Here is a 27,517-nt window from a genome sequence, read left to right on the forward strand (position 1 = left end):
GTAAGTCAGGGGAATGTGGATAGAAGTTTTGAGGTGTTGGTTGTTTTCTAGTTCTCCTGAATTGCTCTCAAAGCAAATTTCATACACTCGTCCAGTATATTAGTCTAGTGTCAAAGCTATATTGTCTGGAAATTACTGATCAATATTCAGTCTCTGGAACAAAACAACAAGTATAATTTGCCAAATTTATATTGGCTAAAAACACATCTAGATATGATCTGATCAAGTCTGGTAGTCATGTTTAAGAAGTTCCAACCACCAAGTAATACTCATGAGTTCAATCTGATATCACAAGTAGAGAAAAATGCTTCCTTGTAGTGCAAACCCGAACAAAGTCACAGACAGGCTCATCTCTGTTAACAACATTTGGGAAGGAGAGCTCTATCTATTAGTGATCAGTGATCACCACAACTGCCCGTGAAGTCATTGAAGGGAGTTTACTGGAATAGAGAATAAAGGGACAGAGTCCATCTGCTTCCTAATGAGGCATTTCTTGTGTTTCCGAGGGCAAATACCTGTATTAACATCACCATTAGGCATGCACACACACTCACACACTAGCATGCACAACACACATGCACACACGCTAAATCAACCAGAAAAAAAACAGCATGAAAATACCCAATTACAAAGGTACTGGCTTAGGCCTACCAACACAGTATTTACAGTAGCCTTCACACAAACATGAAGTAGATGTGGTAAGAAAACATTTTTTCTCAAGAATGATGGGCAAGGATGCTAAAGTCGTAGGTCATCAAAGAGGCATGTGACGCAATAGTCTGTTGGAAGAGGGGGCGTGTAAGATAGGCGTGCCTTTTCTGGGCGTGTTATAGTCCAGCCAGTTACATTTCATATTCGACATGAGGGGACGGCTCGACCCGCCCATTCAAGGCTGGCTGATCTCTGGCACGCTTTTGTTCAAACTCAAGTCAAGTAAGTCATAATCGCCTGCCTACCCTTTAGTTTAGCTACTACACTGTAGTATGTGAATAGCAGCAGGCAACACGAATTTCGCTCCTCATATTGATTTCTTTAGACGGCTTTTATTTACAATATTCATGGTTTTGACAGCCAGTAGTGGTATTTAGGCTTGAAAGTAGATACATTGGTATTTTAGTTAGCTTGTGATAACTTGCGCAACGACTTCAGATACGAGCAAAGTCTCGGAACAAGGCAACAACTAGACTTTTGGAAGGACATATTTGACACAACTTTCAGACTAATTTTCACCAGGTTGAACTCTTCGATAGCTTCTATGTTTCTTCTATAGGCTAGTGTTGGACTGTTCTCTTGGCGTATGTGTCTGTTTGTCATATTCCCCCTGGAAGTCTATGGAGAGAAGCTGTTCAACTTGGATGTTATCCTCACGCGACTCTGGATTTAGTTACGTACTGTGAGACGTACACGCGTACCCCCAGAGGCCAGACGTTGAATGTTGACTTTACGACCAGAATCGTCGAAAACACCTGACTTTACCCGATTTGAATGCCTGTGCAAGGATTTTGTTGGTTTCTGTGCTGCAGGCAGGGTTTCAATTTGCTCGGACGGGACTATGGGGAGAAAGAGGAGGAAGAATCTTTTGAGTTGCGCAACAAGGAGGATCTGACTTGCAACGGACGTGTAAGGAACCTTATCTGCATGCATTATTAGTATTACCATGTTAATATGATTTGTCTGCCCCCTCCTCCCCTATGATGCAGTTATAACGGCGTTGTTAAGACTTGTCATACGCATCTATGCACAGCCTATGTATTATTCTCATCGTCCTGGCTACTAAATAACAGCCAATATGTCAGTCAGTTGGGATTTTGCTACATAGGGAGACATAAAGGCTGACGCTACATGTTTATAAAAAGTAATCAAGCGTTTAACCTGTATGGAACACGTTTGAGAGTACACAAAGTAGAAATTGTATTTGAATCTGATTGCTTACTATGACACATGTACATGTTATAACATAGTTATAACTAATAGTAGGCTACATATCCAGCATAAATCATGGCGCAGCTTGCTTTGAAGGGTAACACACAAGTAAGTGGCAGCTATAAGTTGATGAACCAATTTCATTCCTCGCCACAGAGAGGTATAGCTGGCTACATGACTCCTTGTCACCCAAGTTACCCACCTTCCTGATGTTGCCCTGAACACCAGCTCATGAATACACTCACTGCTGGCTATGGATTCAGCAGCTGGAAAATGAAGTGGAGTTGGGCCAGGGCAAGGTCTATCCATGCAAAAAATAACCATATTCCACTTTAGAATCCTATCCAAGATTGATACACATGGGAACATGCAGACATAGGCAGGAATGAGCAGGCCTATGTGCACAAAGATAGGCCTAGACTAGAGGTTGTGTTAGATCAGCTTTGTCACAGAGCCCATATTTACAGTTTTGAAGTGGTACCACTACCATCATGCTGACCTGACTGATTCATTTCCCAGGATACAGGGAGTGTGTCAGGTCATTCATGTGACCTGCTCCCTCCATCACAATAAAATACAGTTCCACTGTCATGGATACAGGGCATGCAGACAGACAGAATGCGTGTTGATCCCTGTGTTTGGCCTGTTCTTTGAAGCCTGGGCAACATTGAGTAATCTCACACAGTGTGATGCAACCAAAAAGCCCAGTGTTGAATGGAATCGATCCTGTGGCCTCCGTCCACTGTATGGCAAACAAGACTGTGGCCTTGTCTTCTCCGTAATGTCAGTCGTCTAATCGGGCACAGAGAGTTCAGCGTTGTCCGCCCACTTGTGAGGGGTCATTGTTACCCTGTATTGAGGTAACCTCTTCACGTCAATCTAGTACACAACGTACTGTACCCTCCTCACATGTCCATTAAAAAGGAGCTTTACCTAGAATTCATCGTCAAAGTCAATATTACTGACCGCAGCTTAGCAAGCCCTCTAGTTGTAGGCCTAATTCCATATTTCTTCATGTTATGCTTTCAGTCATATTTTATTTATTGGGAAGCATGTCTTCTTCCACAACAAGGACATGAAACACCCATCCAGCAGAATAATCCACTCTCCCCTCCTGTTCACCTCTGAAGATGTTACGAGTGATAGTCTATATCCATTCCTGTCATCCGTTCTGTCTGCCAGCTGTTCCACGCGTATGTTTTAGAAACTGGAGGGAGATACGTTTTTAATGAAAATGTTCTTGAGTTGCGATGGATAGGCAGGTCTCTTCCCAGCAGTCCAACTGCACTAACAGTCTGGTCTGGTCCGGAGATAAGAGGAACATCTGGCGCTCAGGGGGATCCAGAGAGGTGTCAGTACTGGAGAGTTGTTCTTGGCAAACATCCCATGTCTTGATCATTATGCACCATCTGTCTGGCAGTGATACCTATAAAAAAAAAAAAATCCAACCATGGTCCATTTCCTCAATCAATGCAGGGTTATTGTAGTATGTCTCAGTTAATGCAGCTTGATGTGCTTAAAGTAAGACTCTCTCCACACCAGTGGAGGCTGCTGAGGGGAGGACGGCTCACAATAATGGCAGGAAAGGAGCTAATGGAATGGCATCAATCACATGGAACCCGTGTTTGATGTGTTTGATACCATTCCACTTATTCCGCTCCAGCCATTACCACAAGCCTGTCCTCCCCAATTAAGGTGCCACCAACCTCCTGTGCTCAACCTCCCACCATATAGCATAACCCCTCCATCTAACCTAGCCACGCATATCCAGGCCAAAAAATGTCACCACCCCTTTTAGCCCCTCAATCATGTCTTCTCTTTGTGACTTACAGTGGGGTAAATCCATTTGAGTTCACTCACTTTTTGACAGCACCCCTTTTGATTTGAACTAAATCTTCCATACACATTTGCCTGTTGTAGAAGTGCTCAGAAAGTGACTTTTTGGACCTGAATATCAAAACCTTCAAGAGATAAAGGTGCATAACGTTGACCTATTTTTCCATACCCCACCATACAATGAGACATCCATATCTTCATCACTGTAAAAGATAAACTGTTGAGATTGATATCATTTAAAAGCTTACAAACAGGGTTGTCAAACTGTTTTATAATTTCTTTTTTCATTTATTACATATTTGCATATGTTGTAGCTTAGACCCTATTTGACATAATCTAAGGTTTTTGTGTTGTGCCCTCCATCGGTTGAGACACAACATGCTCTTGAATACAGGGTGGGAGTCATGTTTTGGCTGATAAATGTACTAAAATGAGAATCAAATAGACATTTAGACTTTCAAATAATACCACAAAGATGGTTGGAGGTCCACATATCAGAGAATGTTGACTTGAATGGGATATGTTGTTTTACGTTTTAGGCTACTGTCAGTCCTCCATAGGAAATCTATTGAAATCATTGAAGGATAGATAATATTATAGACATGACCAGTTGACATTCGACGGTGGGTGGACCGGCGGCCATCTTTGTGGTAGTAATTAGAACTTAAAATTGCAATTGAATTTACATTTTAATGGTGTACCAGCTACAGATAGTCTGACGGGATAGGTCCATTCTATTAGTTCTATTTCTACGATCGAAATGACACCCACCCTGTATTCAACAGCATGTTGTGTCTCAACCGATAGCGGCACAACACTAAAACCTCAGAGGATCTAAAGTAGGGTCTAAGCTACAACGTATGAACAAAATCGGAGTTTCCACGTTTTTAGATAATTAATAAGAATTTACCCAATAGTGTGCTGCACACTTCCTTTCCCAAAAGAGCACAAAGAGAGTAACCTCTAAAGAACATCCCTGTTCAAATCAATAATGATCTAATTTCCCATTCATTGTGTGGCCGTCCATGTTGTATTATCTGAACTACAGTGAGCATAGGCTATGTGAATGAGTGGTGATGGGGGTTTGGCCTATTGTTCACACCACTGGCTTTGGTTTGCTCCAGTGACTTAGGTTATTGTGTGTTCATACCCTTTTCTACAACAGTAGGCCTAACCTCCCGCTTGAGATTGTATCAGCTTCTTAACTATAACCGGACACAACTCCCGAGAAAATATTGATTATTGATTTCCTGCCTACTGCTAATCCTGTTTCCTCCTGGCCTGACCCCTCTCACTGATGTGTGCTGGATATCGATACGACCAGTCAATACTACCTGCTGAGCCAACCATTAGACCTCAGCTGAGCCAGACTAAGAATGCACCATTACAGCACAGGCTCCGAAGGCCGTCCATCCCAAGGAAAATCAAAGGAATTGTGAACTGTAAAATGTAGCTTTCCATGGTGTCAATGGTGGTTTTGTGGGTGGGGTCAGAAGGTGGGTGTCATAGATGAGTCCTGGTCCTGGGAAAGCCCTACAGGGAAGTTCCACTGTTTACACAGTGGCCTCAGTTACGTTCAGCGTTGGACAAGCCGCACTTTGAGGCAGTATGTCAGACCTCCCAGCCCTCCCTGTGTGTGTGTGTGTGTGTGTGTGTGTGTGTGTGTTGGAACGTTTTCTCTGTAAAAACTTGTTAGCTAAATGGTCCCTGCTGCTGCCAGGGATGACCACAGCTACCCACAGGCCTGGTGGAGGAGTGAGGAGTCTCCCCTCCGCTCCAGATACATCCATCCAACATCTTCACCACCACCACCAACTCCTACGTCAACGTTTTCCTCTGCGGTGCCAAGAAGGGTTAACAGCCGTAATACTGAAACCCTGGAGTGACGCTCTGTGCCCGGCCTGTGCTCCAGCTGTAGTTGGAGGCACGAGGCAGTTGTGACGCTTGTGCAGGTTTGTCTGGCAGAGCGGTCACTGCCTGGGCCAGTTCAGAACCTTTCCCCTGCATGTTTACAATCCGGATTCTAAGAAATTGCTCTCCCAACAGCTGCCCAAACAGTCAGGCAGGCTGAGCTGAATGCCTTCAGTGTTGAGATAGCCAGGACACTAATTTTAGGAGAGGACATCCGTCATTCTCTCTCCCTTCCATGTTTCCACTTAAATCTCAGCATTCTGCTAGATGCAATGTGAAGTTAGGCCTAGCTATGTTTGCCACCGGGCAATGTGCCTGTCTGCGACAGCTGCCAGCATTACCAGGAAGAAACAAGTCCAGTCGTGGCTTGCACGAAAGTGGGTCCCGTTAACCGGCTAACGGCGATGCCTCTGCCCTCCCCTCCTCCCTCTTTATTAGAAAAGAGTCTTCAGAGGTGTTACGGCACACTGGTTTATATTTGGTTTCCGTTGCGTCGCGGCCTCACCACCTTCAGGCCACACATCTGGTCCTCAGGCTGGCGTTGGCAGAGCCCGAGCATTTCATCCTGGTTACTCAGCCTCCCAGGAGAGCTGCAGGGCCAGGCAGGGGGAGGAGGGAGGAGAGGGTGGTGGTGGAGGGGGGCCAGAGGAGAGCGGAAGTGAGCCACGGAACGAATACATCACGGCATCTCTCTCTCTCTCTCCCTCCTTTCCGGGCCCCCGCTCCAGTCCGGATGATTCATCCCCTGCCTGCCCTCTCTTCCACTCTGTCTACTCTCTCCAGCGAGATCGATTCCTCCAGACTTCTGAATAGCACGCCGTTCCCTCCTTCTTTTCCCCTTCTATCAGCTTTGGGACTATGCATTTAAAGAGGTAGAATTAGATCAGTGGGTTTTCACAAACCGGGGGGGGGGGGGGGGGGGGAAGGGATCGGCAGGGGCTTTCAACATACTCTTGAAAGTTGTTAATAGTAGATGTGTACAAGGTGCAATTTTGAAACTGGGTAGTACATCATCAGTTTTCTTTGTCATGTCAGTCATTGTTATAACTTAGAGAGCTATTTATCACTTGTCCAGATCAACTGTAATGTTTGAGTCACTCAAATGTCACATGATACACATTAGACAAGGCAAATGTATAGAATTACAAGAAAATGAGCTTTAAATCTGCAATTTTCTCTGCAACCCCATGACAAAACGTGTAGAATGCAGGAAATAAGAGTGTGAGTGAAAAAGTTTGGGAATCTCTGGCCTAGATAACAGAATGGGGAGATCATGTTCAGTGACAGTGTTCTTTTCTTAGAGAGTACCGACTCACAATAAGACTGGGGAGGATTTATTTATTGGATTTATAAGCAGACTTGCCATAATGGAAACAGTGGCATGCAATCAGTTCCGTCACAGTTTCCTCTCAGTCAGACATGGCAGACTCAGGCTGTGCCTGGTGTGAGCAGAATGTCTAGAGAACGGGTAGCTGGCCAGACGATTGAGGGTCGCCGAGGGCAAGCAGAGGCCAGGAGCAGAGGAGGGCCACGGCCCGCTCGGGCCTCATTCACAAATGTTTTACGACAACCATTCAGTCATTCCTATCGGGCTCGTCTGAGTTTGCAGTACTCTCCTGGGTTAAACTTGAACTCAATCACATTACTCATACTTCTTATCATTTTCATTTGACTCTGGCCCTCCGCCCGGTGTCTTACCCTCATACAGAGCGCGTACTGTAAATGTAGTAGTTGGTTTTTTCTTTTCCAACTTTTTTTTTTACTTTCTGAGGCACTTTGGCGGAGGAAGAGTCCTAAAATTAGCAGACCCAGCAGTAAAATGTGGTATTTGAACAGCGAGGGGCCCAGAGCTGACCTGGATAGTGTTTCAGGTAGGCCAGAACCCCGGGCTGGGCGGCAGGGGCCTCGCCTCAAGGGGACAGAAAACACACAGGCACACCCGGACATGGGCCAGCTGGATCACAGGCTAGCTCTGATGAGGTTTTCCAAGGCCAGGCTAGGATTCCTAAGGGCCATACGCAGTAAAAGGAAATCTCCTTTCCAGCCACTGGCTACTTCAGCAGGGGCGTTCCAGAATAAAAAGTTTCACTGTTCCACCGCGAAAATTGATTAACTTGACTTGCAGGGCTCCATGTATTCAGTTGACAAATCTCTCAGTGTGCAGCAGAGAGAGGGGTGGGGATGGGAATGGCTGTTTAAGAGGAAAAGTACTGTACACTGAAATGATGTTGGCCCCTCATTGTGATTTTCCAGGAAATGAAGAAAAAAGAACCTCTGCTTAGTCATCAGTTGCAGTTAAAGTAGAACAGGAGTCTGTCTCTACAGCCTCATTTTGGGCCTATGTCTGTTTGTCTCCCTGGTCTGGCCTCTCTCACTCCTGTCTGTCTGTCTCTCTCTCTGAGGGAGGAGTGCAACAGCAATGTAGGGGTAGGCTATACTGTGTTACAGCTTGGTTGGTCTAGTGACTAAAGGTTCAAGTGCTCTGGCTAGAAGTGTTTGCTAAGAAACAAAGTGATTTATTTCTGTTGGTTTAATTTTGCCACTGTACCAACATTAGTCTTAATGGAACTTGAATATATCATTTTGTCATTTGTGTGTTATAGACACACAAGCTGATGTGAGAACAGGAGTGCGAGCGACAACAATATTTATATATGTTATTTGCCTTTTTCAACAGAAAAGACTGGATGTGAATAAAAGGGTGTGGGGTGGTGTTGAAGCTAAAGCACAAAATAATCCTCTGTTCCTGGGTTCTTATGTTAAATGAGGCCTGTGTGAATGCCATATTTCTCCCACCATCTCACCCTTGGATGTGAAAGCGACACTACAAGAACAGAGCAGCTATGTGCCTGGTGTGGATGGAAGGAAAGCGCAGCATGCGAACAGCACAGGGTTGGCTGGGGGGGCAAACCTTCGAGGGGGAAATCACCCCATATAGACTTCCTGGGAACCTACCATGCTACTGTCATAGCACATTAACTAGCCTACATCAAATCTCTACAGGGTTATCTACCTTGAACTGATTGGCCCATAGCTCTCTCAGATCACCCCTCATTACACATGTATGTTGTAATCAGAGTGCAGACTTTCCCAGCTAGCACATAAAGTTATGAGAACCATATGTTTCTCTAGATCTTGGTGAGAGGGTGTTGTTGGTCCTATGGTTATTTTACATACTACTTCCAAACCTCCTGGGAATGGTGCAGGTAGTTGTTGTTTTGGCTTTGGAACATTCTAAGCTAATTTACACTCCTTGAACAGAACGTCTCCTAAAAGTTCAAACATGGTTACATTTATTTAATTTTGGTAATATTCTAGGAACGTTCTCCAACTGGGTTTAACAATTGGGAATATTCTCAAATAGTTCAGAGAACATTAAGAACAACGTTCTTCTGTGAGAATTTCAGTCCTTCAGCATAACGTTTCCTCGGTTTCCTCATGATTCTATTTAAGTCATATGCTTACATTGTTCTGCAGTATGTTAAGAAACAACATTCTTCTCTGGGATTTTCAGTAGTTTCGCATACGTTTCCTACATGAGGAATCATGGTTCTATTTAAGCCATGTTCTCAAATAGATCAGAGAACATAAAAACAAGATCCATAAAAACCAACAAAAAACTTTGGTAACGTTCAGAGAACTTTCTAAGAATGTTATTTTTTAAAAACAGTAATTATGTTCTGAGCATAAACAAAACTATCTCTGTCCTCTGTGTTTGTTAAGTGGTGTTCAGCTGTGTTGGTTTGCACCACCTACTAATTGGCCACACCTGATGTTAATGAGTGCTTGTTTCCTTTGGAAATGGAGTTGTTTAATAGACTAAATGACAGCTTTGTATGAGTTAAAAAAAAAGAACCATGGTATGCTAGCTCGGCAAAACAAGTTCAGACTCAGTTCAAAGTTACTAGTAACTGTTATTAAAAGTCTTGTTGAATAACATGTTCTACAGGACTTATTTTTATTAGCTTGTCAAATACCTATCAATTTCCATTCTCAGAAATAATAAACCTCGTCAGGAAACGTTCAGGGAACCATAGTAAAACGTTCTCAGAACCTCCCTTCAACCTAAATATGAATGTTCCCAGAACAGGCGAAATGTTCACTTCCGTTCTCAGAACGTTTTTCCCGGTCAGGAAATGTATGGCTTCATTCCCAGAACCAATGGGAAACCAAAAACGTACATGTCCACAACATTCAAGGAACCAAATGTGCTAGCTGGGGTTAAGTGTTTTTTTTTTGTTGCTTTTTTTCCACAGGGTCCACTTGAGGTGACTCTCTCTCAGCCGACTCGCACAGCCAATGGGACAAACGGGTAAGTTGTTTGTGTGTGTGTTTGTGTATGCCTGAGGGAACACACGTTGTGCTGCTTTCAGGAAGTCAGCGTTCCAGTTTTTCAGAACGTTTACATCAGAAGTTCCTCTATAACTCTTGATGTTCGTGTGTGATTCTGTGTAAATGATGTGTCACCAAGCACGGACATCATTGGTACTCTTTATCTTTTACTTCCCTCTACAGAGCTTGGTTCATGGGGCTTCTCAAATCAAATCAAATTGTATTGGTCACATACACATGGTTAGCAGATGTTAATGCGAGTGTAGCGAAATGCTTGTGCTTCTAGTTCCGACCACGCAGTAATATCTCACAAGTGATCTAACAATTTCACAACAACTACCTGATACACACACAAGTGTAAAGGAATGAATAAGAATATGTACATATAAATATATGGATGAGCGATGGCCGTGCGGCATAGGCAAGATGCACTAGATGGTATAGAGTACAGTATATACATATGAGATGAGCAATGTAGGGTATGTAAACATTATATAAAGTTGCATTGCTTAAAGTGACTAGTGATACATTTATTACATCCAATTTTTTATTATTAAAGTGGCTAGAGATTTGAGTCTGTATGTTGCCAGCAGCCACTCAATGTTAGTGATGGCTGTTTAACAGTCTGATGGCCTTGAGATAGAAGCTGTTTTTCATCCTCTCGGTCCCAGCGTTGATGCACCTGTACTGACCTCGCCTTCTGGATGATAGCAGAGTGAACAGGCAGTGGCTCCAGTGTTTGTCCTTGATGATCTTTTTGGCCTTCCTGTGACATCGGGTGCTGTAGGTGTCCTGGAGAGCAGGTAGTTTGCCCCCAGTGATGCATTGTGCAGACCTCACTACCCTCTAGAGAGCCTTACGGTTGTGGGCGGAGTAGTTGCCGTACCAGGCGGTGATAGAGCACGACAGGATGCTCTCGATTGTGCATCTGTAAAAGTTTGTGAGACTCATAGTATGCCTGACCACACACGAACACACACACACGCAGAAGTACACGTATGATCTTAATTTGAGCCAATTTGCTACAACAGAAAATGTATCCTGCAGCAACAAGAAATGTGAATTATTATTGTGGATTATAAATAATGGTCATTTTTGTAGGGGTTGATACATTTCTCATGAGGGAAAATCAAGTGGAAATTACAAACTTCAGAAGCCTTTTAAACCTCAAATACACTACAAGTTCTCCTGCAACAGGGTGATCAAATTAAGATTCTATATCTGTAGGACGTGCCAATACCACTACCAGATTCGCAGGCCATCTGTCAGCATGAGACAGGGGGACTCTCACACCCGGGTGCAAGATAAGACAAACACAGACAGACAGACAGACAGACAGACAGACAGACAGACAGACAGACAGAGACACACACACACACACACGGACACACACACACACGGACCACTTGACCTCCACCAGCAGCAGTGGTCATGGCAGTCTCTATTTTACTTTTTATTTATTTAACCTTTATTTAACAAGGCAAGTCAGTTAAGAACAAATTCTTATTTACGATGACGGCGTACCCCAGCCAAACCCTAACACAGACGACGCTGGGCCAATTGTGCTCCGCCTTATGGGACTCCCAATCACGGCCAGTTATGATACATCCTGGAATCAAACCAGGGTTTGTAGTGATGCCTCTAGCACTGAGATGCAGTGCCTTAGACCGCTGCACCACTCGGGAGCCAAGACGTGACGTGAGTGTGGGATGGTGGTAGTGGAGGGGGAGATGAGTGATCTCAGGCCTGCATCACACTATCAGTCAGGCATCATATCCTTATCTACCCCCTCCCCTCTCCCACCTCACTCCCAGGCAATCTCAGTCTCAGTCCTCTCAGAGCACAGACAGCGTGGAGTGAAAAGCCCTAGAATTATATAACGCAGCTGATGAACAGTATACATGCCTGATAATGTCACAACTCGCTACCAGAGGACAACTCAAACAGGAAAGGGAGGAGAGCTGAGGGTGGGGGTGTTGAGGGAGCGGTGAGCTGAGGCTCTCTGAAGCCTCAAGTCAGACGGGACATGCAGCCTCCTGAGGGAGGGAGGGAGGGAGGGAAGACCGGGTGAGCGAGGTGACTCAATCTCACTTCAGGAACACACCCTGGAGGGGCGAGGCTGGCACAAGCGTGTGTGTGTGTGTGTGTGTGCTGCCACCTCCACAGAGCAGAGAAGAGCGACAGTCCTCAGAGCTGTCACACAGGTGATTTACTGCTGGCGCTAGAGGGAGTGTGTCAAATAACTGACTGACTATAATCATCACACTAAGAATTAGGTGCTGCACTACACAACCATTACATGGCCACTGGCCACACCTATCTAATGGCCCATTACAAAGCAGGGAGGAGACACTGTGACGTATAGTCTCAGATATATTCGCACAGATTAGACCAGTTTAATTAGTTTTTTAGAGGCCCATTTAGAGTCAAGATAGAAAATTCAAGGCATGAAATTCAGTCACAAGTGAATGTAGGCTAAGTAGAATAGGTCTGTATTGAAAAGCACTGTGATATTGAAGGGATGTTGAGAGATTGTGCTATTCTGCAAGTGAGCTTCATAGATTTCTGTTAATCTGGAATAAGAGAGTATAGGTTCTAGCAGGACACTTCCGTCTTTGTGCACTAACCTTTATAGCACCTTCATTTGAACATGATTAGTCATGTCATGTAGTCGTTATTGCTCATTATGAGCCCTGCAGGCTTCACTGTGAGCACGTTCTGTTCTGCGGCTAGAGAGCTTCTCCTGAGCAGCTCAGTGGGCGTAGTTACATGTGTATTCACGTCCACAGTGTCTAGTGTGAAGTGAACAAAAGCCTCTGGTTAGCTAGGTCGATTGAGGTGTGATACTGCAGAGAGAGAGAGAGGAGACAGGTGTGGGATCGGATGGGAGGGCTGGCATATGCCCATATGGGCAACATATGTCCAATTTAGGTTAGGTGTTGTGTGTTAGTTTCCCATTGCGTTGACCTACTAACCCAGACTGGCTGCTCACCCATGGTGCCTGTCTGGTACACAGTAGACCGACAGTAGACCGACAGTAGACAGTTAGTAACGACAGGTAGAGCCGACAGTAGACCGACAGTAGACCCGACAGTAGACAGTTAGTAGAACCGACAGTAGACCGCAGTAGACCGCAGTAGACAGTTAGTGACTGACAGTAGACCGACAGTAAGACCGACAGTAGACCGACAGTAGACCAGTTAGTAGACTAGCCAGTAGACCGACGTAGACCGCCAGTAGACCGACAGTAGACAGTTAGTAGACTGACAGTAGACCGACAGTAGACCGCCAGTAGACCGCAGTAGACCAACAGTAGACCGACAGTAGACCGACAGTAGACAGACAGTAACCAGATAGTAGAACGACGTAGACCGACAGTTAGACCGACAGTAGACCGACAGGAGACCGACAGTAGACGACAGTAGACAGACGTGACCGATAGTAGACCGACAGTAGACCGACAGTAGACCGACAGTAGACCGACAGGAGACCGACAGTAGACCGACAGTGACCGATAGTAGACATACAGTAGACAGACGGAGACAGACAGGAGACGACAGGAGACCGACAGTAGACAGACAGTAGACAGACAGTAGACATACAGTAGACAGACAGTAGACACAGTAGACAGACAGTAGACCGACAGTAGACGACAGGAGACCGACAGTAGACCGACAGTAGACCGACAGTAGACCGACAGTAGACAGTCAGTAGACAGACAGTAGACCGACAGTAGACCGACAGGAGACCGGCAGGAGACAGACATTAGACAGTCAGTAGACAGACAGTAGACAGACAGTAGACAGACAGGAGACCGACAGGAAGACGCAGAGACAGAGCAGACAGACAGTAGACAGACAGTAGCCAGACAGTAGACTGACAGTAGACAGACAGTAGACAGACAGTAGACAGACAGTAGACGACAGTAGACCGACAGGAGACCGGCAGGAGACAGACAGTAGACAGTCAGTAGACAGACAGTAGACCGACAGTAGACCGACAGTAGACCGACAGTAGACCGACAGGAGACAGACAGGAGACCGACAGGAAGACCGACAGTAGACAGACAGTAGACAGACAGTAGACAGTCAGTAGACAGTCAGAGACGACAGGAGACAGCCAGTAGACAGTCAGTGACAGACAGTAGACCGACAGGAGACAGACAGTAGACAGACAGTAGACAGACAGTAGACAGTCAGTAGACGACAGGAGACCGACAGGGACCGACAGTAGACAGTCAGTAGACAGTCAGTAGACCGACGGAGACCGACAGTAGACCGACAGGAGACAGACAGTAGACAGACAGTAGACAGTCAGTAGACAGACAGTAGACAGTCAGTAGACAGTCAGTAGACAGACAGGAGACCGACAGTAGACCGACAGTAGACAGACCGTAGTCCGCCCTCATCCCAGCATTGTGGTGCCAAGCTCAGTGTCAGCAGCAGTCAGGGCCATGATGTCTAACAGAGGCCTGTCATACAACCAACCATACAGTCTGGCTGGTGCCTTTATGAAATGCCTCCATGGCCTACTGCTGCCCCTCAAACAGGACAGGAGCCTCTCGCTCCATGCATCCATATCTGTTTCACATCATCTCTATTTCTCCCACTCCTTCCTCTCCCGCCTCAACCGAGCCCTCGTTGGCAGCCCAGGGACAGACAGAGGAGTGGAGGCTAAGAGACACACAGGAGGCAGAACACAGTGGGACCAGTGAGGGAAGCTCTACTAGCTCCCCCCCCCCCTCTCTCGGTTTCTTCTCTCTGTCCTCTCTTCTTCTCCCTTCTATGAACAACACTCTCTCTGTCAGAGCATGACTCTTGGTGTGGGATACCAGACAATGATGGCTGGAAGAGACTGAAAGAGACAGTGTTTACAACTGTCTTTGGAAGTGTGTATGTGTGTGTGTATCTGTGTGTTCCAAGAAGTCCTTGGATGTGATCTGTGTGGTAATTGCCTGTGTGTGTCAGTACTCGGACAGAACTAGGAGCTCTTATGTCAACTCTCCATACTATCGAACCATGAGGGTTTTATTAAGTTGCCCGGCAGCGCAGCTTCAAGTGCCAAGATATCAAGGCTTTGTTAGTGTAGCTTACACTCTATTCAAGCTCCTGAAATGCATTGTTCTCCTCTTTCAAGACATTCCCTTCCTTCACACGCACATTGTCAAAGTCACGTACACGCTGCGTACACACACCACACACACACACAACACACACACACACACACACACACACACACACACACACACACACACACACACACACACACACACACACACACACACACACACACACACACACACACACACACACACACGCATACACACACACACGCATGCCTCACACACACACACATGCCTTCACACACACACACACACACTTCTGTCTCCTCTCTCTCCGGTTTCCCCCCAAAACACGTTTATGCACTCCTCTCTGCCTAGTCCAGAATTCCTTGGCAGTGGTCTTGAGTAAACAGTGTATTTTTAGAGCTGGGAGGTCATACAGGCCCACTCTTAATCACCACATTCCCATTTTCCCACCAGCCCCCTCCGTCTCAGCTCAGACAGAGGCCCAGCCAGGCACACTGGAGAGGGGAATGGGAGGAGGATAGGATGGGGACTTGAGAGAAAGATGGGCCTCTTCCCTCCCTCCACAGATTCCACAATGAGACTGTGGTCTGTGATTGCTCATTACCTACCTACAGTATGTGTTGTATTTGAAGGTTTCCCCAGAGACCAGTGTTTGTTTAAGAAGCCTCTGTGTTATATGACAGTTGCTCGTGTGTTTGTTCAGATGTCTAATAAAGTCTGGGTAACTTGCATAGCTTTCATTTCTGTATATGAGCCACGGTTTAAAGCTGGACGTTGACCTCCTGGTTGAGCTCATCATAGCCGTGTGTGTTGTGCGATGAAGCTGTTTTACACCCCCAGTTTGCCGTATCTGAACGTTTGACCCCTCGGATCACAAATCTCAACTCCCATGTCATTTCCTGGGCTGGTTACTCAGCGACTGATGTAACATAACCCTGCATGAGAGGGCTTTGATCGGGCAACCATGGCTATATCCCAAATGGCATCGTATTCCCTATGTAGTGCACTACTTTTGAACAAAGTCCTATGGGCCATGGTCAAAAGCAGTGCACTACATAAGGAATAGAGTGCAATTTGGGATGCAAGCCATGTTCATGAGGGTATACTTTGTATTCCGGAGCGAAGCATGTCTGCCTGAACATAACAGCAGTCTGGCTCTGACCACGGTCCTCCAAGCCCCAGAGCAAGGACACTGTGTTTTTACAACTTTAATTAACGTCTCGTTGCTTTAATTTGATCTCGACCAAAATCAATTACTCATCAGCTCGGCTACTCTGGCCACCGCGAGTCTGACTGACCGGTAGACTCAACTCAGACACTGAAAGCCGAATCCCTCATTTTATTTAGTCCAGAGAGGCCATATGAATGAAAAAAAATGATTCCCTCGTTATGTCGAGATCACAACTTATTTATCTCCTAATCACGACGTAACAAAAGTTTTGTCGAGATCACGAGATAATCAAAAGTACCACGCATTCATTTGTTCACGACAACCACCTCATCAAGGAGCCCTGTGACTGCGTCGATCGCAATGTGCTCGTTGATGCCTGACAGGCTGCACTGTCTCCCAGGCGGCGTGACCACAGCCAATCTCATGCAAGGAACAACACCGCTAATTTGTCTTGTCTTGTGAGTTAGCTAGGTAGTCTTGTTAGCTAGCTAGTTAGCTAGGTAGTCTTGTTAGCTAGACTAACTAATCTGACTGGCTGATCAGATTCAATTTCTGCCTCAGAGGCTTAGAAATAAGGTTGGTGCCTTGTAGGCTGTTTGGTAGATGCATATCTGATCCAAGGGTTGAGCTCTATTTCTGTCAGGCTGATCAGATTCAATAGCAGCCTCAGAGGCTGATAAATCAAAATGCTGCCTTGTAAGATGCTTCATATGTGAGGCTCCTTGCAGACAGCCTCTTTTTTGTTGTTGTTACCTTTATTTAACTAGGCAAGTTGGTTAAATTGTTATTTTATTTACAATGACGGCCTCCACCGGCCAAATACGGACAATGCTGGGCCAATTGTGCGCCGCCCTATGGGACTCGCAATCACGGCCAGTTGTGATACTGCCTGGATTCGAACCAGGGTGTCTGTAGTAACACCTCAAGCACTGAGATGCAGTACCTTAGACCGCTGTGCCACTCGGGAGCCCAGCCTCTGAGGCTGCTATTGAATTTGATCAGCCTGTCAAGAATGGAGCTCACCCACTCTGTAAATGTAAATATTATCCATAAAGCATGAAGTGTCCCTTACAATTATACACATCATTTATGCTAGCTAACAACCAGCATAAATAACAAGTTAGCTAGCTAGCTAACAAGACTACCTAGCTAACTAGCTCGCTCGCTCATAAGACTAGCCAAGTTAGCTGCGTTGTTGCTCACATGCGATTGGCTGTGGTCTCGGGGGTAGCACACAGCCCGGGAGACAGGGTTGCCTGTCAGGCATTGTTCAGGGCTTAAATGCCTCGTGAGGGCTTAGATGCCCCATGAGCTCTTAGCTCAAGTTAAGGGACATTTAGCTTGTTACCATTCTAATTCATAAGCTGATAAGCTGATAGCTCCAAACAAAAATGAAAGAATGATAGCATGAAATGTACCATACTTTAGTGTAACAATCAATAAAAACGTACGCGCTGATCCACCGTGGGCTCTGCCTCCTCCGCCATACTGTCAATATATCATCAATACGTCCACTCCTATTCATAGAGTTCATCTCGTGATCTCAACAAAAAAAAAAATTGTTATGTCATGATCGTGAGAGAATGATCTTCTGATCTCGGGAAAAACAGCTTGTGTCGTAATCATCAGACAAGTAACGATCTCAACATAACGAGATAATACTCTTTTTTTAAATTCATATGGCCTCTCTGGACTTCCATGTATATTCATGTGTCTTCCATCAATATGAAGCATAACAAAGATGTATATTGTCCACTCTGGTCAGAAATGAGGATGCCTTGTCAGCTGGATCTGATCAGATGCTTTATTTCCTTCCCTGTTGAGGGATTGTGAAAGTGAGCGTGAGATTGAAACTAGGCCACACAGAGCGTAAGCGAGAGAGAGCCCAGTGGTGGTGATAATCACGGATAAAATAGAATATTGAACAGTCAGACTGTGTCATTTGTCAGCCTTCTCTTCCTCAGCCACATGAGACAACAAACACACGCACGCACGCACGCACGCACACACACACACACACACACACACACACACACACACACACACACACACACACATAGAGTATTTGCACACGGACACACAAATACACAGAGATAGTCCCTGTGCCCACGAAAGCGAAGGTAACCTGCCTAAATGATTACCGCCCATTGGCACTCACGTCAGTAGCCATGAAGTGCTTTGAAAGGCTGGTCATAGCTCACATCAACAACATCCTCTCGGAAACCCTAGACCCACTCCAATTCACCTACCACCCCAACAGATCCACAGATGACGCAATCTCAATCACACTCCACACTGCCCTTTCCCACCAGGACAAAAGGAACACCTATGTGAGAATGCTGTTCATTGACTACAGCTCAGCGTTCAATACTGTAGTGCCCGCCTATAGGAAGGAGGTCAGACTGCCAGGACAACAACCTCTTCCTCAATGTGAGCAAGACAAAGGAGATGATTGCAGACTACAGGAAAAGGAGGGCCGAACATGTCCCCATTCACATCGACGGGCTGTAGTGGAGCGAGTTGAGAGTTTCAAGTTCCTTGGTGTCCACATCATCAACAAACTATCATGATCCAAATACACCAAGACAGTCGTGAAGTGGGCACGACAACACATTTTCCACCTCAGGAGACTGAAAAGATTTGGCATTGGTCCCCAGATCCTCAAAAAGTTCTACTGCTGCGCAATCGAGAGCATCCTGACCGGTTGCATCACCGGCTGGTATGGCTACTGCTTATCACCTGACCGTAAGGCGTTACAGAGGCTAGTGCGTACGTCCCAGTACATCACTGGGGCCAAGCTTCCTGCCATCCAGGACCTCTATACCAGGCGGTGTCAGAGGAAGGCCCAAAAAATTGTCAAAGACTCCAGTCACCTAAGTCACAGACTGTTCTCTCTGCTTTCGCACGGCAAGCGGAACCGGAGCGCCAAGTTCAGGTCCAAAAGGCTTCTAAACAGCTTCTACCCCCCACGCCATAAGACTGCTAATAAAATGGCCACCCGGACTATTTACATTGACCGCCTCCCCTTTATTTTTATAGTGCTGTTACTCGCTGTTTATTATCAATGCATAGTCACTTTCCCCATACCTACATGTATTAATTACCTTAACTAACCTGTACCCCCGCACCGTACTGGCACCCCCTGTATACAGCCTCTGTATTGTTGTTTTATTGTTACTTTTTGTTGTTGTTCTACTTAGTAAATATTTTCTTAACTCTATTTCTTGAACTGCATTGTTGGTTAAGGGCTTGTAAGTAAGCGTTTCACTGTAAGGTTTACACCTGTTGTATTCGGCGCATGTGACAAATAACATTTGTATTTTATTTTTGATTTGCTAAGAATTGTGTACAGTTTAATTGTCTATCAGAAGTACAGTATATGGGGGCATGTGTATATTTGTATTCACCCAAAAGAGAATGATTCATTTCCATCTCCCTCAGTCCCCCTCTCTCTCTCTCTCCCTCTGGCACTCCCTCTCTCCTACTCTTTCTACTTCCGCCTCTCTCTCTCTTTCTTTGTTAGCTAGCGTCCCGTTTATGTGGGGCAAACAGATGGTTTTGCTTAGCGATCTGGTGTTAGGCCTACAGTGGAAAGACCTGAGTGGAGAGGGGAAGAAAAAGAGAGAGGGAGAGATTTAGGGAGAGAGAGATATATGCCATCTGAGCTGCAGGACTTTTCCATGTGTTCCCTTACACTTCCGTAAACAAAGCTCCACAGGGGTATTTTTTCTTCTCTCACCAAATTCCTGACATCTCAAACACAAAAACCTCCTCAGGACAACGCTGGAGTGGTGACTTACACGTCAGACCATAGATTGCATATTCACATCAACAGATCAATTGAAACGTTTGAATATTAAACAAAAACCTGAAACAGCAGGTTAATATGGGAGTGTCTTGTCTCCTAGTCTCTTCTCCCAGCTTCATCCCTCCCTGACTGTGTCAGGGTCTCTCCACGGGGGTGTAGTTTAGTGTTGGGTGGGGGGGTTCTGTTGGTCTGCTCTCCCTCCTAGCCGTCTAATCCCCGTGTAAAATTGTTTCCTGGCCTCCACAGGAAGTCAGTACTCAAGGCCCCTCCGTCACGGCCTCGGCCGGGGCTTCTGGGAATACGGGGGCGGGGGGAGAAGGAGGGGGGGGTCTACTGGACAGCTGTGGAAACCCCAGAGCCTCATCTGTCAGAGTGCCAACATGTGACCCCAGCTGCACTACAGCTACACCCCCAACCCCCTCTACCCTCCACCCACCAAACTAGCACCCACACACCACCAGAGCTCTCTCCCATGAAATGAAACCAGCAACCAGCCTGGTCCACCAACCCACCCAACTAGCACCGACACACCACCAGGGCTCTCTCCCATGAAATGAAACCAGCAACCAGCTTGGTCCACCAACCCACCCAACTAGCACCGACACAGGTTCCACAGGGTCTCTCCCATGAATGAAACCAGCAACCAGCTTGGTCACCAACCCACCCAACTAGCACCCACACACCACCAGGGCTCTCTCCCATGAAATGAAACCAGCAACCAGCTTGGTCCACCAACCCACCCAACTAGCACCCACACACACCAGGTCTCTCCCATGAAATGAAACCAGCAACCAGCCTGGTCCACCAACCCACCCAACTAGCACCACACACCACCAGGGCTCTCTCCCATGAAATGAAACCAGCAACCAGCCTGGTCCACCAACCCCCACAGCCCCCTTCCATCCGGCTATGGAAGCTTGTTTTGGATAGTTGTTTACACCACTCATTCACAAGCCCCTCTTTACTCAATTAGCAGAATTTAAGCATTACTTTGGGCCTCTGTGGGCAGCTGGGCGCAGATTTGCCTGTTAAAACCTTAAAGTCTAAGCCTCTGGGGGGGGGGGGGGATTCTACTAAGCTAACATATGGAATTGTTTTAAGATGGTCATACCATTTGGATCATTTAGCTATTTGATTTAGAATTTAAGGAGCCCTGTAGATACTGTATAATAAAAAAAAAAAAACATAGAATTTGGCTACCACTAAAGAAACAAGCATTGAATAACACATTCATAAATGGCAAAACAGACAGTCAAAAAAGAAAATCATAAAGAATAAGGTTTTGAGATCTAAGAGATAAAAGAAAGCTCAGAAAATATATACAGTACCACAGTTTGGACACACCTACTCATTCAATGTTTTTTTTCTTCTTTTCTACATTGTAGAATAATAGTGAAGAAATCAAACTACGAAATAACTGGTAACTCTAGTAACTCTAATTAACTTGTCCTCTGCAGCAGAGGTAACTCTGGGTCCTTTTGCAGTCCTCATGAGAGCCAGTTTCATAATAGTGCTTGATGGTTTCTGCGACTGCAACTGAAGAAACATTCAAAGTTCATGAATTTTTCCAGATTGACTGACCTTCATGTCTTAAAGTAATGATGGACTGTCATTTCTCCTTGCTTATTTGAGCTGTTCTTGCCATAATATAGACTTGGTATTTTACCAAATAGGGCCATCTTCTGTATACCACCCCTATCTTGTCACAACACAACTGATTGGCTCAAACACATTAAGAAGGAAAGAAATTCCACAAATGAACTTTTAACAAGGCACACCTGTTAATTGAAATGCATTCCAGGTGACTACCTCATGAAGCTGGTTGAGAGAATGCCAAGATTTTGCAACGCTGTCATTAAGGTAAAGGGTGGCTACTTTGAAGAATCTCAAATTGAAAATATATTTTGATTTGTTGAACACTTTTTTTGTTACTACATGATTCTATATGTGTTATTTCATAGTGTTGATGTCTTCACTATTATTCTACAATGTAAAAATAAAGAAAAACCCTTGAATGAGTAGGTGTGTCCAAACTTTTGACTGCTACTGTATATATTTTAATTATCATTTATTTATTTTTTATTATTAATAATTATAATTAATAATTATTTTACTATATTTTATTTTAAGCTAAAACATTGTGTTAGTGAGAGACTCGTCTTTCCATATAGTGGTTATATTAGTTAGTTGGACGCTACAGACGTTTTTGTGACAAGAACGATTTTTGGGATGTCTCCTGGTCTGACAAACACCGCTGTAGCTCTGCTACTTCTCACCGCAGACGCAGAAGGGCGACAAAGGCGAATGTGGTATCTCTAGCTTAAACTGACAGCTGTAGTATGTTAATTAGATTGATGCATGAGTGCGTCAACAGACTCCAGGCCTGTTGTCTCTCTGTCGTCGGACAGACTCTTGAACTGTTGTTCTGCTGGTCTGGTTCTCGACATGCTCAGTACTTCATCCTCTTGTTTGAACTTCTAACAGAAGTGTGTTGGACAGCCCCCTCTGGATCAGCTTACCCAAATGTCATAGACTCACACCCACCCGACTTATTTTCCTCGACACAAAGTAGCCTACCTCCCAAACCTATAGCATATGGGCTTCAAGGTTAGAACAAGCCCCTGTGTCTTCCCATATGGTTTTGTCTTTGACATGACTTTTGCTGATGCCTGTGTCTACAGTAAGTCACAAAGGCAGATTGTGTGTTGGACGTTAGCTGAAGGCCTGTGGACCCAGATGGGCCCTCTGATTCGCTGAGGGCCCATTGAAGCTGAAGGTCAGGCTTGTTTGAACAGAGACAGAGTAAAAGGTCAACTGGAGGGTTTTAGCCCGGCCCGCCCTCTCCTTTCTTTATCCTGTTTCCCTCCAAATGAGAACTTGTTCTCAACTAGCCTACCTGGTTAAATAAAGGTGAAATAAAATAAATAAAAAACTTTACCCTCATTTCCCTCCACTCAAATCTTTCAAATGATCTCTCTTGAATCCTGTCTCATGCTAGTTCTGAAACGTGCCATTTTCCACATCTGGTTAGTGGTTAGGGTTATCCTCCCCAACAATATTGTTCCTCATGGTTGTCATATGCATACCTGGGTTTCCGTTAGCCGGCGATTGCAGGCTTTTGGCTGTAATAAAAAAAAATGAAGCAGATAAATACAATTTTGGTTGGCCAAATGAACCGGGAGAAAAAACAACGGTAGGAAGGCTATCAGCGAGTCTCCCACCACTTTACCATGTGAGCTGGAGGCAGTATGCATTTTGAAAACACACTTAATTGTTTGAAACCTGAGTGTTTTACTTCATATTATGAGGCATGTCTTACCTTGCTTGAAAATCCGACCATAGAAAGGTGGAGGCAATTATTTTCTAAAGACTTTATAGGCGGTGCGTGAGATTAAAGTTTGGGGAAGCATAAGCCTTTAATTTATTTCTACCAATCTGCTGGTCAGTTATGATTTTCATATGTGCATTTTGATGGAACCGTTTAATTTCAATAATAATGTTTTCGATTCTCAAAGTCGTTGCCCCGTGGATAATCATAAAAATCTTAATTAAAATGTAAGAAATATAAAATGTAAAATTCAACTAATGCGAGAGGACCATCCTCTGCCATATGACACATTGATACACGGTGATCATTGGCGGGTAAATAGCCTAAATGAGCGCATGGAACTCCGAGATGGCTAATGCAGCTGTTGGCCTATAACTTACATTGTCAACAAAGTAAAAATACATAAAAACAGTACAAAATATATGAAAATTCTGGTTCTTTCAATAACTTTAATTTCCCTACGCAGCCTGTCTGCCTCCCTTTCTATCTGTCTTGACTTGCGCTGTCGCTTGTGAAGTGCAACGTTGTATCAAATCAATCAACTGGATCCGGTCCTAACTTGCAACATTGTATCAACTAGCCTATTCCGCATAGAGATTATGCACCAGTGAGCTCGGGACAGACAGCTGTTTTTGGGCAAGGGAAAGGATAAGTATTTTATGACGTTTCCACTGGATATATGGGATCATCAGATTATTGTATTTCGCTCTTTCACACCGAGGCTTGGTGATTATCGAGGGGGAGATTTTTGTGAGGAACTATTAGGCTGTGTCATTTGCAATGGATGTTAAAACAACAGACTTCGTTGACTTACTGTGTGAGGCGAAGAAAATATTACTGAGAAGACGAGGTTATTAGTGGTGAAGGTGATGAGATGACTAAGACAAGCAGAAACCATACATCCCCAAATGAGCACTTGCGCGCAGCAGGCCAGGTAGGCTAATTCTCTGCGTGCTCAGACGTGCAAGCTCCCTCAACATTAACAAGAACCGTGCTCATCGCTCACATGGAGCACTCCAAACAAAAGACAATGAAAAAAGGGACAACTCGTAAATGATGGCTATGAAATAAAACCAAAACGTGTTTCTCAACAGCATTTACACACCGAGAAGGAGATCGGTAAATGACTGTAGGCCTAATTAGTAATACAATGCATTAACATAAATTAATGTAACCAAATGACGGGGATTAACGGTTCATTTACTATTGGTGACATGTGTAATGGGGAATTGATAACAATGACAATTTTTAGGGCAAACAATTCACGAGAAACAATGCATGCGCGAGAATTGGTGGGAGACAGCTGAGTTGATTCTGGAGAGCTGAGAGCATGCATTCTGGAGAGAGACGGTCTATAGGCTATCTTCGCCACACACCCCTCCCCTTGTTCTTGTCTCAACATTTGAAATTATACTCAAGACACATTATGTTCACACGTATATTAGATGCTTTTCGCTGACAGCCGCAACACAATCAGCTAGGCCTGTTGCCACACAAGCGGCCTATGAAATACTTTTGCCACGCTCGCTGCCATTTCTCTCCTGTTCTATTGGTTTTCATATCAACTTTCTTTCGTTGTCCAGAAGTCAAATGCACAATCCTAGTCATACAGTATTAGCAACCCATCCTAGTTGTTGTATCTTTAGATTCACGCTCTTTGAATATCTGTCTTATAACGCTTGTGTCAAGTGCACTATTTAGAATGTTGTGTTCCCTTTTTCCCGCAAATTGCATTTTGGCAAATGTTTGAAAATGACGCTTTATTCGCTACTTCATTACAGGAGTTACATGTTTTGTTAAGAGGAATGACCATAATCTAAATGTGATGTGTTTTTGAGCACCGTGGGTGGACGCCCCTAATGGGTTTACACACCCAATGCATATGTGTCTGGTAAACTTCTCAAATGGCTGGTAAATTAAAATGGGAAAACCCTGGTGCATACATAGTAGCCTGTAGCTTTAAGTAGGAACTTGACCCATTTCACGGCTAGAAGATTTCTGGTTTAAGTTCTGCGAGGAACATAGCTAACATTGCTTTTGTACCCTTGAGCAAGGCCCAAACTATAGAGGTACCAATCCAGGACTGGTTTGTACTGGTGCTCTCCAGAGTTTGGACATGCAGACAATAGCACAAAATGATCCTAGGCTTTGATATCAAGTCCTCCACATACCAACACGCTCCACATATCCCCTAGCTGGCCGCGTTGGAGTTTTCTATAGATCCAAATCCCCATCAGTGCATTGAGTTCTCCATTTAAATGACTGTATAAAGGTCTGTCTGCATCTGTTTCTGTAGCAAGGGGTTATTCGCGGACTCCAAAAGAGCCGTCCTCAGATTTCTGGATGTATGTTTCTGTATTTAAGAGAAGAGGGATATGCTACGATACACTGGAAAGGTCCCAGATGACGTTACTGTTTGAATGCGGCCGTCGCTGTTGGGCTTCGCTGCAGAGGTAGACTGGGTGTAGAATGACAGGGCTCTGACCCTCTTTTTCTCACCCTCTGGTGTCTCTCTGACGTTTCCCCGGCTGAATCAGTCATACACTCTGTAAGGGCCAATGTGGTATAGTGTTTCCCTGTGTGTCTGAGCATCAGCCTAAATTAGAGACTGATACACACACATATTTTCCAACTACTGTACAGTCTGGAACAGGCAAACGTATTGACACACGGGTCAACTAGTGGATATTGGGATAGTGAGATACTTTGAGCAGGTGTCATGTATTGTAGATGAACAGTCAGCACAGTCCTGTAAGCTAAGTTGAGCAGGATAGGGTATGTTCAGACTCATTGATTAGGTCTGACTTCCATAAGGAATAACCTTCCACAATCATCTGATCAATAATCACAGCCCAGAGAAACGCTATCTAAGACTGTACATGGTGGAGGGATGGCGGGCCGCCTGCCAAAACTCATTTCCTGCCTGGTGTTTTCAGGGGAAGGAAGGAGGGTTTGTCCCGTCATACCTCACAGGCTAGTTTGACGCAGGAAATAGAGAAAATAAACTAGTAATTAGATAAATAAATGAGCATAGATAAACCTTATAAACAATTTAATGGGCTGGAAATGGGCCTTGGCCAGCGATAACAAGCTGAGCTCTCAGTCGTCCAAAACATTGCCTGGCCAAATGTCTGAAACGAATGTCACTTTGCAGTCCAAAGTTCTCGCCACCACCATGACTGCATGTGGTGGCTTTTCTTTTTACAAGGCTTCCTCGACAGTGGCCCTTGAGAAAGAGAGAGAGGAGAGAGAGCATTTCACAACAGTTTTCCCATAATTCCCAGATGTGTTTGATGTTTGTTATGGGTTTCGATTAGCTGACAACAGTGTTACCTTTTGAACTCTCTCTCTCTCTGGCCTGCGACTGCCTGGCTGGCTTTGAGTCGGTCCGGCGTCGCTCTGTCACGTTTATTTTCAGTCCTCCGCTTCCCTCCACTCCGCTGTGCCCGCCAGCCAAACCAATTAAAGAGAGATGAGCTGTCCACGGTGGCGTGGTATGCATGCAGCTGGGGAGGGGAGGGGTGGAGGAAACGATATTCACAGGACTTCAACTTGTCCCCCTCTCCTCTCTCACTTAGGGTGTCAGAGAGGCTTAGGGTTGGCAGACGTTGTGTGGGGTTACCCTCCTCCCCTCGACTCAGAGCCAATAGGGCTCTGACTCGAGGGGGGGGGGGGGTGCCTTGAGGGGGGGTGCCTTGACTGTGGGAGTGTATGATGCTGTTATTTACCACCTCTCTCTGTCTCACCCAGACACAGTCTGTCAGAGGTTCCTGATGAGATGAAGAGTCTGATCATAGAGAAGAGCAAGATGGGCCTGGAAGAAGACCCCGAGCTGCTGGTCAAAGGTGAGCCTGCCTCCCTGACACACTTCTAAACACCATCCCTCTATTCTCTCTCTCTCCTTTCTCTTTGTGTGGCTGTTGTGTTCCAGTCCCAGTGATTTGCATGTACAGTAATAACAGTCTGTGTGACGGTGACGTTCACTCATCCGAGAGCGTTGGCCGAGCTTTAGCTCTGTGCATGTTTGCGGTGTCATCGCTGAATAAGTAGACCATACTGTACTACTGTACTGTACACTTCACGGTCCACAGCTAAGCCCTCATACACACACACACACAC

The 27,517-nt window shown here is 45.2% G+C and overlaps 1 protein-coding gene across 1 annotated transcript; it reads left to right on the plus strand.

Moving 5' to 3' along the window:
• The first annotated feature begins 916 nt into the window (after positions 1-916).
• LOC112073072 (pleckstrin homology domain-containing family H member 3-like) lies at positions 917-27,517 on the plus strand. Its single transcript, XM_024140439.2, has 3 exons — positions 917-1,620; positions 9,927-9,982; positions 27,149-27,517. Exons 1-3 carry the CDS (start codon positions 1,486-1,488, stop codon positions 27,270-27,272), a joined length of 315 nt encoding a protein of 104 aa, XP_023996207.1. The 5' UTR covers positions 917-1,485; the 3' UTR covers positions 27,273-27,517.

This window comes from Salvelinus sp. IW2-2015, unplaced genomic scaffold, assembly GCF_002910315.2.
Source record: "Salvelinus sp. IW2-2015 unplaced genomic scaffold, ASM291031v2 Un_scaffold2137, whole genome shotgun sequence".
Classification (NCBI taxonomy): domain Eukaryota; kingdom Metazoa; phylum Chordata; class Actinopteri; order Salmoniformes; family Salmonidae; genus Salvelinus; species Salvelinus sp. IW2-2015.